The following is a 13,776-nucleotide window of genomic DNA, read 5'->3' as shown; positions in this document are numbered from 1 at the left end:
GACGTTACCATGACAAGTGCACGCGGAATCATCACGTGACATCTTTGAGTCTTGGTGAACCATCGATTGCAAGGATCGAAAAGAAAAGTGTGTGTCTGGTTCACCAGGACCAGACGTTGTGCTTCCACTGTCAGCAATGTGACGTCAGTATTTGTCTGCACTGCAAGTTGACGTCACACGAGGGTCACGTGACCCTAGACCTGGTCATTGCTGCTGCCCAAGCCAAAAAGGAAGTGACGTCACTGGTGGCATCAGCTCAGGAACAGGTGGGTTTTTAAAGATCTGTTTATGTCCAAAACATTGATGAATACTTCACAACAACAAAATAATCAAATTGATGTATTGTAACGAGTGTGCCTGACGTAAAGGTTAAGTTTTTTAGGCTACTCCATTAAAGGCCCACGTGAGAACACTTAGCCTCACGTACATCTTAGACCTGGTCAGTTATTTACATGGGATAAGACCATCCCTCCATTTGGTCACATACCAAAATTCATCACCCTGAAAGCGTGCTGTTGTGGGTTAGAGTTTCTGGGTGAATAAAATCCACAAAAGGCACCAATCAATTCTTAAAAAAAAAAGAAGAAAAAAAGAATTCCCCTGTGCACAGAGAGCACCAGGCTGTTCGTGTTTGGTAGGTAGAGAGACGGACGCAGTGGTGTGGTGGTAAGACGTCGGCCTCCTAATCGGGAGGTCGTGAGTTCGAATCCCGGTCGCTGCCGCCTGGTGGGTCAAGAGTGGAGATTTTTCCGATCTCACAGGTCAACTTATGTGCAGACCTGCTTAGTGACTTGACCCCCTTCGTGTGTACACGCAAGCACAAGACCAAGTGCACACGGAAAACATCCTGTAATCCATGTCGGAGTTCGGTGGGTTATGGAAACACGAAAATACCCTACTCAACAAAAGCGGAGTGAGCTGACTATGCTCTCAGAGTATAGTGTGGGGAACCCAAATAGGCAAACGAGCTCACACGTAACCAGACAATTCTGGAACGCTGAAGAAGAAGAAGAAGGTAGGTGGAGAGAAGGTCTTATCCCATGAGAAAGCCTGAGCAGAGTGTCAGATGGTGAGACGAACTGTTCTCACGGGAAACACTTGTGAGTGTGCTCTTGGTTTTGAAGATTACATTTTGCTGATGTTCTTATCCATTATATTCCAACCGTTCATATTGTCACAGCTCCAAGTGGTGGAGTCTTCTCTGCGTCGTGTGGAACGTGACGAACGAGAGCTGACACGTCACAAACAGGACGTGACGCAGCAAGTCCACGCCCGCTATGACGTCATCGTGGCCAGTATCCTGCGGTCACGTGACGAGTTGCTGGAAGAAGTGTCGGCAAAGGAAGAGCGGGCCAGGAGTCAGCTACGTGCGCAGAAAACCGCGGCCACCGTTACCATGGAAACGCTGTCGGCTCTGGTCTCGCGCGCTGCACGTGTCAGCGGCAGTGACCCGGATGTGGTGAGGGCGAGGAAGGAGCTGCAGGCGGCGCTGCTCAGCGAGGACAGGCTTGACCAGCACAGACAGCAGGCCGACAGACAGCAGAGCCTGTGGAGCTGGCGCTATGACGTCACTGACGTCTCTCTGGTGCAGCAGGACGTGGTGGGAGCCTGCATGGGGCGGGTGGTGGAAGGGGGTGATGGTGACGTCACCAGGCCCCTGTCTGTCACACAGCTGACCAACAAGTTGGACCGACTGGTCACCAGGCTGGACAGCACTGAGACTGACCTGAAGAAAACTACGTCAGCTCTAACAGATGACGTCACAACACTTAAGAAGACAACTTCGGCACTCGAAGGGAAAGTCGGTAGGTTAACTTGCATCAGTAAATTAATAAATCAGTTCCTTGAAAAGTCAAAATACACTTGTAACATTGTAATAATCGGGATCGTATTGATCATATGAACAGATAAAAACTTCAGCCGAGATTAACGAAGACGAAACTCATAGACATAGTCTTAGTGGTAAATGTGGTCTGACAAACATGAGATGACTGCATAGTTTGTCAAGTTTTCTTAAGGTTTCAATGTTTCAAGGTTTTATTTTCCGTTGGGCCCATCGGGCTTTTAGGCAGTAAGATACATTCGCGGTTACACATTATTTGACATGTATGTCATTGGACTTATGAATAAAAAAAAACAATGAGAAAACAATCTTTTTAACATGGTCTTAAAAGTAGGGAGGGCGGAGGAAGAGTTAATGTGGTTTCAAAATGGAGGTAAACTAGAGGTTTAGGAAAAGAGACGTTTTGAGAAAAGAAAATTCTGACTGACATGGCGGGAGTCTTACAAACAGAAAGTCTATTTCATCTCGCTTTGGTCTGTGCTGATCAGCTGGTACTGCATGCGAGTGAGAGAGATAGAGAGATAGAGAGAGAGAGAGAGAGAGTGTGTGTGTGTGTGTGTGTGTGTGTGTGTGTGTGTGTGTGTGTGTGTGTGTTGTTCCAGAAAATGAACTATTTCTTACTACACTTGTTTTTCAGCAAATGCAGGCCAGGCCATAGTATTCCACGCCAGGGGCATTAACAAGGCAATAAGGGACAAACCAATAGTATTCAAGACTGTGACAGTAAACGAAGGCAGTTGCTATGGCAACACAACAGGAGTGTTCACGACATCTGTACCGGGAACCTACGTCTTCACTGCCACTGTGGAGTCTGCCAATAAAGACATCATTGTATGGGCCAGCATCATGGTGGACGATACTGAACACGCCTCTCTCCGCGGTTCCTTCACAAGCATGGGAAGCAGCAGTGTGTCCGTACAGCTGCGGGTGGGACAGAGGGTGTGGGTGAAGGCATGGAGTGGTGTTTATCAGTACTATAGTGCTGGCATGACTTTTACTGGTGCCCTTGTGACGCCACAACTTGACAGTAAGTGACTCACTGTATGGATACAGATCATGAAGTTGAACGGTTATTTGGACTGTATTAGTGCATATATATGCCTTGATGCACACACACACACACACACACACACACACACACACACACACACACACACACACACACACACACACGCACAATCACGCGCGCATGCTCGTACGCAAACGCAAGCACACAAGCACGCACGCAAACGCACGCAGGCACGTTCTGATTTCTTTCATATATTATTTATTCTTTCTTCTTTTTTTATGCTCGAAACTTAGGAAGATGCACCATTATCTGTAAACATACACGTTTGAGAGAAAAATCTTTGCAGTGATTCTCTCTTTTGTAAATATTGCTAAATGAGTCGCCTAGTAGATGTGATTGTTCATGTTATAAGTTAAAGTGATCATGTGATACAAATTGTATAAAGGCTTGGCTAGTTGTTATTTTAATGACTATCGATACAACTTTTATTCGTTGTTTCATTCTCTTTTTTTCCAATCACTTTTGACTGTTGCACACAGATTTTGTTGCTTCTATTTAAGCAATTATTTATCTTTTCAAAACTTGAACGATTTTTTCCAACAGATGTACCCATTTGAAGAATGTTCTCACATGCTTCAATGAAAGTGTCTTTGTACAACAAAAATGAAGAGGATGGTATTCAAGTCAGACGCATTACACTGCGCTGAAAGGTAGCCGATGTCAAAGCCAAATCTGTATTTTTTGGTTTTTTGTTTGTTTGTTTGCTTAACGCCCAGCCGACCACATCAGGGCCATATCAGGGCGGTGCTGCTTTGACATATAACGTGTGCCACACACAAGACAGAAGTCGCAGCACAGGCTTCATGTCTCACCCAGTCACATTATTCTGACACCGGACCAACCAGTCCTAGCACTAACCCCATAATGCCAGACGCCAGGCGGAGCAGCCACTAGATTGCCAATTTTAAAGTCTTAGATATGATCCGGCCGGGGTTCGAACCCACGACCTCCCGATCACGGGGCGGACGCCTTACCACCAGGCCAACCGTGCCGGTCAGCAAACCGTCAAGGTGTTGAATTATGGTATGTGACAAAGTCAAGTAGAGGGATAGTCTTATCCCATTAGAAAGCCTTGCGAGATCTACGATGGTGAGCTTAAAAGTATGACGAGAAGGAGTGTGCCTTGATTGGGTCTGTGGTATCATTATGGTGCTGTCTGTGTGTCGAAGAACAACATGATACCAAACAGGTTTACACATTTCTTTTGTTCTGCCGTTCATCTTTGGTACTATTTTGTCTGTCGGACCACAGCATTTTAAAGGACCACCAGAAACGTGTATTCTGTATTGTGTCTGCACTATATTGGTACCATTTTGTCTGTCGGACCACAGCATTTTAAAGTACCACCGGAAACGTGTATTGTGTCTGCACTATATTGGTACCATTTTGTCTGTCGGACCACAGCATTTTAAAGTACCACCAGAAACGTGTATTCTGTATTGTGTCTGCACTATATTGTTACTTTTTTGTCTGTCGGGCCACAGCATTTTAAAGTACCACCAGAAACGTGTATTCTGTATTGTGTCTGCACTATATTGGTACCATTTTGTCTGTCGGACCACAGCATTTTAAAGTACCACCAGAAACGTGTATTCTGTATTGTGTCTGCACTATATTGGTACCATTTTGTCTGTCGGACCACAGCATTTTAAAGTACCACCAGAAACGTGTATTCTGTATTGTCACGGTCTGCACTATATTGGTACCATTTTGTCTGTCGGACCACAGCATTTTAAAGGACCACTAGAAACGTGTATTCTGTATTGTGTCTGCACTATATTGGTACCATTTTGTCTGTCGGACCACAGCATTTTAAAGGACCACTAGAAACGTGTATTCTGTATTGTGTCTGCACTATATTGGTACCATTTTGTCTGTCGGACCACAGCATTTTAAAGTACCACCAGAAACGTGTATTCTGTATTGTGTCTGCACTATATTGGTACCATTTTGTCTGTCGGACCACAGCATTTTAAAGGACCACCAGAAACGTGTATTCTGTATTGTGTCAGCACTATATTGGTACCATTTTGTCTGTCGGACCACAGCATTTTAAAGGACCACCAGAAACGTGTATTCTGTATTGTGTCAGCACTATATTGGTACCATTTTGTCTGTCGGACCACAGCATTTTAAAGGACCACCAGAAACGTGTATTCTGTATTGTGTCTACACTATATTGGTACCATTTTGTCTGTCGGACCACAGCATTTTAAAGTACCACCAGAAACGTGTATTCTGTATTGTGTCTACACTATATTGGTACCATTTTGTCTGTCGGACCGCAGCATTTTAAAGGACCACTAGAAACGTGTATTGTGTCTACACTATATTGGTACCATTTTGTCTGTCGGACCACAGCATTTTAAAGTACCACCAGAAACGTGTATTCTGTATTGTCTGCACTATAGTGGTACCATTTTGTTCAGCGGAGTACGTCAATACTAAGCATCACTACATGTGTGTAGGGCCTATTTCTACTGTCCCCTTGTCACTGCCAGTACTACATTTATTTTGTCTGTCTGTCTCATGCAATACAAAATACTTTTACCACGAAAAATGGTTGTATTCTGTTGTATCCGGTGTCTTCGGTACTATATATGAAAAAAGCGTTGCAGATTACATATACCAACAAAAATGTTCATCTTTGTGCTACCTTAATATGTCCTCTATGCCATATTATGCACACACACTGGCAAAACACATGTATGTACCACAAAAATGTTCATCTTCTGATCTGTTGAACTCTTGGTCTTCTGTGCCATACTATATGCACAAAGCAACAAGATGACCGTGGCACAGTAGTGATATATATGTTATTCGCACACACCGACTGTCGGCTTCATTGTGACATTGGTTGGGGTTAGGTCGTGAAATATATCACGATAATATGTTGGAACTTACCTTTTTTGATTTGTTTTAGTTGTGTTTTAATTAACCATTCTCAAGGACTGAAGATAATGAAACTTACATTATAACATATATCATTTCTTTTGTACCGGATTTAGAGAAACCTTTTGTATAAGCCTCCCGTAGTTCTATTGTTGCTCGTTATGTCAATTCTGATATGATTATGAGGAAGTCTGTGTTTGTCTTGGAACATTAAAATTAAAGATATGGTCATGGCGGGCGGGCGTGCGTGCATGTGTGTGTTTTCTGTGCGTATGTGTTTGTGTATGTGCGTGCGTGCGTGTGTGTGTGTGTGTGCGTGCGTGTGTGTGTGCGTGCGTGCGTGTGTTTGTGTGTGTGTGTGCATGTATGTGTGTGTGTGTGTGTGTGTGTGTGTGTGTGAGTGTGTGTGCGTATGTGTTTGTGTATGTGCGTACGTGTGTGTGTGTGTGTGTGTGTGTGTGTGTGTGTGTGTGTGTGTGTGTGTGTGTGTGTGTGTATTTAAATAAGGAAGACTCAAAAGCAAGCAGAGAAACAAGTTGTTTCGAGTAAATACATATGGACATGATAAATAAATAAATCGTTTAATAAATATGTATACATCAATAGCAATTAATCCAGAATAAATAAATAACACAATATTTAAATAGACAAGTACAATTATTCATCATCAATACTGTTCATAAACATACAGAATACATAACTATCTACACGAATTCATGCAACAAATGAATACAAACTGATGTAGCAAAAAAGACATACCTTACATCTATGAACATAAGTTATAACCAAGCACGCCAGCGCTAACACACACACACACACACACACACACACAACTGAACATACACACACACACACACACAAACACACTGACACACGTACAGAGAGAGAGAGAGAGAGAGAGAGAGAGAGAGAGAGAGAGAGAGAGAGAGAGAGAGAGAGAGAGAGAGAGGCAATACAGACAAACAGACTCACACAGAACAGCAAACTTGTTCAGCACTGTTTAACCCTGACATTGCGCCACACATAAAGTCGCTGAACGCAAACACACAACGACATGCACATACACACACGGTATAGAGCTCAATTTAACAGGCAAGTTTCGTTTCTGACAAATTCTTCTTTCTCTTTACCTCCTGACGCAAGCAGTAAAGGCTTCACCCTGCAGTAGGCAGCGAAATAGCGCGGTAACATGTTTGTCACTGCTCTCACTTCGCTATACAGGCCACCACACTACAGTGACACACTGACACACATGAGAATATTATCAATACGGAGCGAGTTTTCGCGAGGAACAGGGTTGAGCTACGGTAGGGTCACTGCGCATGTCTGGGTTTTTTCTTCGCGGAAACGCTGTTGGGTTGTGTCCAGTCGCGTCCCTTGCAACAAGATGGCGACAAGCGCGTTACGGATTTACTGTTGTGGAGAGTTGATGGACGACGATGATGAACAAGCAGTACTGTTTTATTATTGATGTGAATGTAATGCCAAAACATCGAACTATCGATTCGAACGTCAATGAAGAAGTGAGCGTGAAAATCGAGCGCAAAACAGCCGGGTAAAAGTTCAGGGCGCTAAAGTACATTTGAGCCGAAATCGCACCCAAACTCCTGTTGACCTCATTTCTTCCCAAAATAAACATCACTGCTAAAATAAAATGCATTAAAACCAAGACAGTATCCAACCCAGTATCCTTAATTTTTGAAAGACTAAGTGATTTACAACAAATGTCTTCTCACAATCCGTAACTTTGTCAAAAAATATTTGCAGAAGTTTCTCACCTCGCCTTGGCAGCCATCTTGGAACTGGAGAGACCCTACGCAGGAAGCAAGGTTGAAAGTTGGTTAACCGGTGACGTCACTCCAGTCGTACCGGACCGAGTTTTTGCGACCTCCGGTTCGACTCGAGTCACCTTAGTTGACGCTAAAACTCGCTCATAGTGTTCTATTCATACACCGAGTGTGTTAGACTGAATGCAAGCAGAGGGGTGTTTTAGCTCTCGATGTGTTGAGTGTTTTACTTGTCGGTGTCTCTGCATTCACACACACGCCTTCGTTTGTTCAGTGCAACTCAAGTAAGCTTGCTTCTACCAGTACCAGTGAAAGAATGAGTACATTTCTCTACAGCGCAATGTCTGCAGAATACCGACCGTGAAAATGAAATCCAGCAAGACATAGCCATAGTCTTCAGTCTTTCTCGGTGTGAACTTGATTCAAGCGCACAATCCAAAATGGCGACGGGCGGAGCGTCAACAAGGAAGGATGAAGACTTTCGTCACACCTGTGGTCTGTGTATGGAGCCTTACCGAGGGCGTACACCTAAAATCTTGCCGTGTTTTCACACATTTTGCCTGCCCTGTCTGACCACACTAGAGGCTTCTGTTACCATAGCAACTCCGGGAAATCCCCCTGAAGACGATGGCCGGCAACCCGAAGGTGAAGAACAACAGTCTGAGACGAACAGAGATGACAACGAAAAGAAAACGCCCGAGACTCCCGACAGCAAAGAGGAGTCTGATGACGTCACATTTTCTTCAAATGACGTCAGCACAAGCGGTCAAGAGCCGAGAAAAGCTGTATTGCTGTGTCCTATGTGTCGAGCTCCTGTCCCTGTGCCTGAAGGGGGCGTGGCACATTTACAGGTGAGGAATGCTTTTATTCTTGATATGTGTTTCCCTGGAACATGTTTACCTTGAGACTATTGGCTGCAGACACACTACACGGCAGAGTAGCTTAACATTTCAAAACCTTTCCAGATTTTTACTTGAGCATCCGTCTCTACTTTCAGTTTACACAATCGTTTGTCTTAACCTCAGTGTGTTTAACCTCAGTTTTCAAAGTTCAAACGAACTCACCTTTAAGCGATCTATAAGCAAACACTTTCCTCCCCCGCCCCCCCCTCACCCCCTTCCCCTCTTATCAGTTCTGTCTGTTTTAATTTAAGATACATTATCCTCTCTCTGTGTATCTGTCTCTTTGTCTCTCGACCTCTTACACACAAACATAAACACACACACACACACACACACACACACACACACACACACACACACTCAGTGACTCACACACAAACACACACAGAAGTCAAGTCAGGATGAACAGGAGAACCAACTTACCTTTTGTCCATGTTTATTGCAGAGCAACTTTTACGTGGACCACGAGAAGAGTGTTGACGAAGCCCCGCCCCCTGTTCTCTGTGACATGTGTGATGAAGGCAACCAGCAACACGCTGCGCATGTCTGTCACCAATGCTCACTGCGCATGTGCCGTGAGTGTCGACGTTGCCATGACAAATGCACGCGTAATCATCACGTGACATCTTTGAGTCTTGGTGAACCATCGATTGCAAGGATCGAAAAGAAAGGTGTTTGTCTGGTTCACCTGGACCAGACCTTGTGTTTCCACTGTCAGCAATGTGACGTTAGTATCTGCCTGCACTGCAAGTTAACGTCACACGAAGGTCACGCAACCTTAGACCTGGCCATTGCTGCTGCGCAAGCCAGGAAGGAAGTGACGTCACTGGTTACATCAGCCCAGGAACAGGTGTGTTATTGTAGTTGGTTCGTTTTTTCTTCACCCTTCAAGTTCGTTAACTGCAAAAAAAGTTGAAAATCTTGAGCCGTTTTGCGATGACTATTTTTCTGACGCAGAACGTATAGTATTTCCTCCATTTGATACCAATTAGTTCAATAGTTCAAAACAAGTTATGCAAGTGACCATCCCGTTTTCCCGGCATTCTTGTCAAAGCCAACCGAATTTCAAAGAAAAGAAGCACAGTGTTGACTTCTGATGACAGCGAAATTTACAACTTTGTTTTTCAAATTCATTACTCGATTACAATCCAAGTCGGTGGGGTCAGAGACATACATACTATCTATGTCTCTGGTGGGGTGTAAAACATTGTGAATGAATTAAATAATGTTGAGTTATTTTGCTAATATTCTAATCCTATGATGATCCTGCGGTGATTGTCACAGCTCCAAGTGATGGAGTCTTCCCTGCTTCGCGTGGAGTGTGACGAACAAAAACTGACACGTCACAAACAGGACGTGACGCAGCAAATCCACGCCCGCTATGACGTCATCATGGCCAGTATCCAGCGGTCACGTGACGAGCTGCTGGACGAGGTGTCGGCGAAGGAAGAGCGGCCCAGGAGTCAGCTACGCGCGCAAAAAACCGCGGCCACCGTTACCAAGGAAACGCTGTCGGCTCTGGTGTCGCGTGCTGCACGTGTCAGCGACAGTGACCCGGATGTGGTGAGGGTGAGGAAGGAGCTGCAGGCGGCGCTGCTCAGCGAGGACAGGCTTGACCAGCACAGACAGCAGGCCGACAGACAGCAGTGCATGTGGAGCTGGCGCTATGACGTCACTGACGTCTCCCTTGTGCAGCAGGACGTGGTGGGGGCCTGCATGGGGCGGGTGGTGGAGGGGGGTGATGATGACGTCACCAGGCCCCTGTCCGTCACACAGCTGGCCGACAAGCTGGACCGACTGGTCACCAGGCTGGAAAGCACTGAGGCTGACGTCACGACATTGAAGAACAATGAGGCTCACCTGGAAAAAAATGTGACAGCGTTGTCTGGGGATTTCACAGCGTTAAAGAACAGAGAGATTGATATGAAGACAGATTCGTCAGCGTTGTCATATGAGGTTACGGCGTTAAAGAAAACTACGACAGCACTAGAAGATGACGTCACAGCAATAAAAACGACGACTTCAGCACTGGAAGGAAAAGTCGGTAGGTTAACACTTTAAAATGTGTGACTTGTTTACATGTATGTACTTGTATTAGCTACAAGTCAGATTTCACCTTGTATAGTTTTGCTTTCTAGGAGAGACAGCAGTTCAGCAAACAGATACACAATTTTAATTATTTGAGTGCCCTATGTGTGTGTGTGTGTGTGTGTGTGTGTGTGTGTGAATGTGTGTGTGTGCGTGCGTGCGTGCGTGTGTGTGTGTGTGTGTGTGTGTGTGCGTGTGTGCATGCGTGCGTGTGTGCGTGCGTGTGTGTGTGTGTGTGTGTGTGTGTGTGTGTGTGTGTGTGTGTGTGTGAGTAAGCCAATTTGTAAGTACCTTTGTGTACGTATGTGTCTTTATTTGCCTTAATGTTTTTGTGTCTCTGTGTAACCGGCTCTCTGTATCTACCTGTGCGTTAAAGCGTCACTCTCTCCGTCTGTGTCTATGTCTATCGGTATGCCATGTTATGTTCGACCCCTTAAATCCAGTTTCAGTGTATGATGTTCCAGGAAAGTATATTTATAATTCTTACTATATCTGATTTTCAGCAATGGTAGGCAAGACCACAGTATTCAACGCCATGTTCATGGACGAGGCAAAGACAAAAGGTGACGAACCAATAGTCTTCAGCAGTGTGAAAGTAAACGAAGGCGGTTGCTATGACGACACAACAGGTGTGTTCACGACGTCTGTACCGGGAACCTATGTCTTCACTGCCACTGTGCATGCTGGGAAGAAAGACAGCTCTGTGCTTGCCTACATCATGGTGGACGATAACATTTACGCCTATCTCCACGGTTCCTACACAAGCAATGGAAGCAGCAGTGTGTCCGTACAGCTGGGGGTGGGACAGAGGGTGTGGGTGAAGGCAAGAGGTGATGGTGATGGGTACTATAGTCCTTGCATGGGTTTTACTGGTGCCCTTGTGACGCCACAATTTGACAGTAAATAATTCAACAGTGCATGTTACTCGTATCTGTTAAAAAGGTGAAACGTTTATTTTGATTTTTTGTGTGCATTTGTCTTGGTGCTTATCGATAGATACACACGCACACACACACACACCATGCACACACACACACACACACCGTGCACACACACACACACACACACCATGCACACACACACACACACACACACCGTGCACACACACACACACACACACACACACACACACACACGTGCGCGCGCAAAAAGTATCAAACAGTCTTCTTTATGTTCATTTGAATAAATATATACTTATTCTCTCTCCGGTTTTAAATAATTTCCCTTTTTTCTTGTGCTTAAAATAATGGTTTCCTCGAAGTGAAACAAATATATCGATTCATCGTGTTATTTTGAAGTTATGTGAGATTGGGGTTTTTTACGATGATTCGTGATGACCTTTTCACTGGTCCAAATTAAGCGCCCAGGCTCTTGATATACCCCCGTTGTGATTTGTTTTCGTGATTTATTGTGTGCTGGATGTCTATCAAAGCTAATTAGCTCTTATAAGGCCTCAAGGTTAACTGAAGAGAGAACAACTACCAAGCACAAAATAGAACTTCTTCGCAAGAAAACCAGCTAGTTATCAGCATGATATTAAAGTGATCCACCGCTTCTTCCCGCATCTCCGCCAATCAGATAAGGCAATTGCTTACGCTTGGTATTCTCATTCTATTTAGTCTGTCGGAGGACACCCTCACAAAGGAGTAGGCACACAAGCACAAACACACAGATCTATAGAAAGAGAGACAGACACACAAACTGACTAGAACAGAGTAGCAAACTTTATCTGCTCTGTTTCACCCTGACACTGAGCTACACATAAAGTCACCAGGGCCCGTATGCATGAACTGGAAGTCAGAAACACTGGAAGGAGAGGCCTCTTTTTGAAGTGGGAACTCCCGAAGTTAACTTCCTGACTGTTCACTATGCATGAACTGACTTGAACGCCGAAGTAGTGACATCGAGAGTATTAAGGTCAAGGTCGCGGAAATTGGGGGAATCCCTAGTAATACGCATGCGCATGTTTCTGCAAACACACACACCGTGCGCACACACACACCGTGACACACCGTGACACACCGTGCACACACACAAACACACATACACACACGCGCGTGCACACACACACACACACCGTGCACACACACACACACACACACACACACACACACACACACACACACACACACACACACTCAGTGACACACGCATACACAGGCGCGTACATTTGAAAGTCAAGACATGATTCAAAGCATAGGCAGGTTTTTTTTGGCAAATAACACTAAATAACACAGAGGCACTGAAAAACCAGTCGTTGCAGCCTGAATGCAATTGCGGGGGCCTAAAAAGAAAAAGATTAATACAAATATAACAAGAAGAGCAAACACTCGATCGAGTCACTTTCGCAGTTCTGAATATTATATGAGGCATCAGATGGACAGGAAGAAATTGCTATTCACAACACAATGAGTCACGTTCACATAAAATTTGAGCCCGGTCACTTTTATAGTTTCCGAGAAAAGCCGAACAGAAAAGGCTAGTTATCTCCCTTGTTTTTCTGATAACGTTCGTAAAAGGCTACAGATGTAAATACTTTGATGTAAAGAATAATCCTACAAAGTTTCAATCACATCCGATGAACTTTGTCAAAGATATAAAATGTCTAATTTTTCCTTTGACGCTGACCTGTGACCTTGAAAAGGTCAAAGGTCAACGAAACCATCGTTAAAGTGTAGAGGTCATTGGAGGTCACGACTAAACAAAATATGAGCCCGATCGCTTTGATAGTTTCCGAGAAAAGTCCAACGTTAAGGTGGTGTCTACGGACGGCCGACGGCCGGCCGGCCGGACAGACTAACACTGACCGATTACATAGAGTCACATTTTCTCAAGTGACTCAAAAATATAGTGAGAAAAAAAATGTTGCCCCAGGCGGCACTTGAACCCAGAGCGTCAGAACGAAAGTCCGACACCCTAACCACTGCACTATGTTACTCGTCTAGAAAAGGCATGATGAAAACATGTGTTATGAGTTATTCAGTCGTGATAGTTTGAAAGCTCGCCACTTTCGCCGAATGACTCGAGCACGTTTATTTCGGTCAGTAACAGATGGAACTGTCGGTTTTGAGCCATTCTGTTTCAAGCATTTCACTTGAATTAAACAAGAATGTCACAGTTCGTGTCTATGGTGCAAGGTAGGCGACCGTCTCATTGTAGCCAAGTTACGACAGTTGCTCGATTGACGCATTTCAC

The 13,776-nt window shown here is 44.7% G+C and overlaps 1 protein-coding gene across 1 annotated transcript; it reads left to right on the top strand.

Annotated features, from left to right (window-relative positions):
* Positions 1–7,786: 7,786 nt before the first annotated feature.
* LOC138980214 (uncharacterized) lies at positions 7,787–11,535 on the top strand. Its single transcript, XM_070353053.1, has 4 exons — positions 7,787–8,442; positions 8,939–9,343; positions 9,778–10,537; positions 11,085–11,535. Exons 1-4 carry the CDS (start codon positions 8,032–8,034, stop codon positions 11,486–11,488), a joined length of 1,980 nt encoding a protein of 659 aa, XP_070209154.1. The 5' UTR covers positions 7,787–8,031; the 3' UTR covers positions 11,489–11,535.
* The last annotated feature ends 2,241 nt before the right edge of the window (positions 11,536–13,776 follow it).

The sequence above is a fragment of the Littorina saxatilis genome, linkage group LG11, assembly GCF_037325665.1.
Source record: "Littorina saxatilis isolate snail1 linkage group LG11, US_GU_Lsax_2.0, whole genome shotgun sequence".
In the NCBI taxonomy this organism is placed as follows: domain Eukaryota; kingdom Metazoa; phylum Mollusca; class Gastropoda; order Littorinimorpha; family Littorinidae; genus Littorina; species Littorina saxatilis.
The sequence above is the reverse complement of the archived record's forward strand: the minus strand, read 5'-3'. Positions and strand labels throughout refer to the sequence as shown.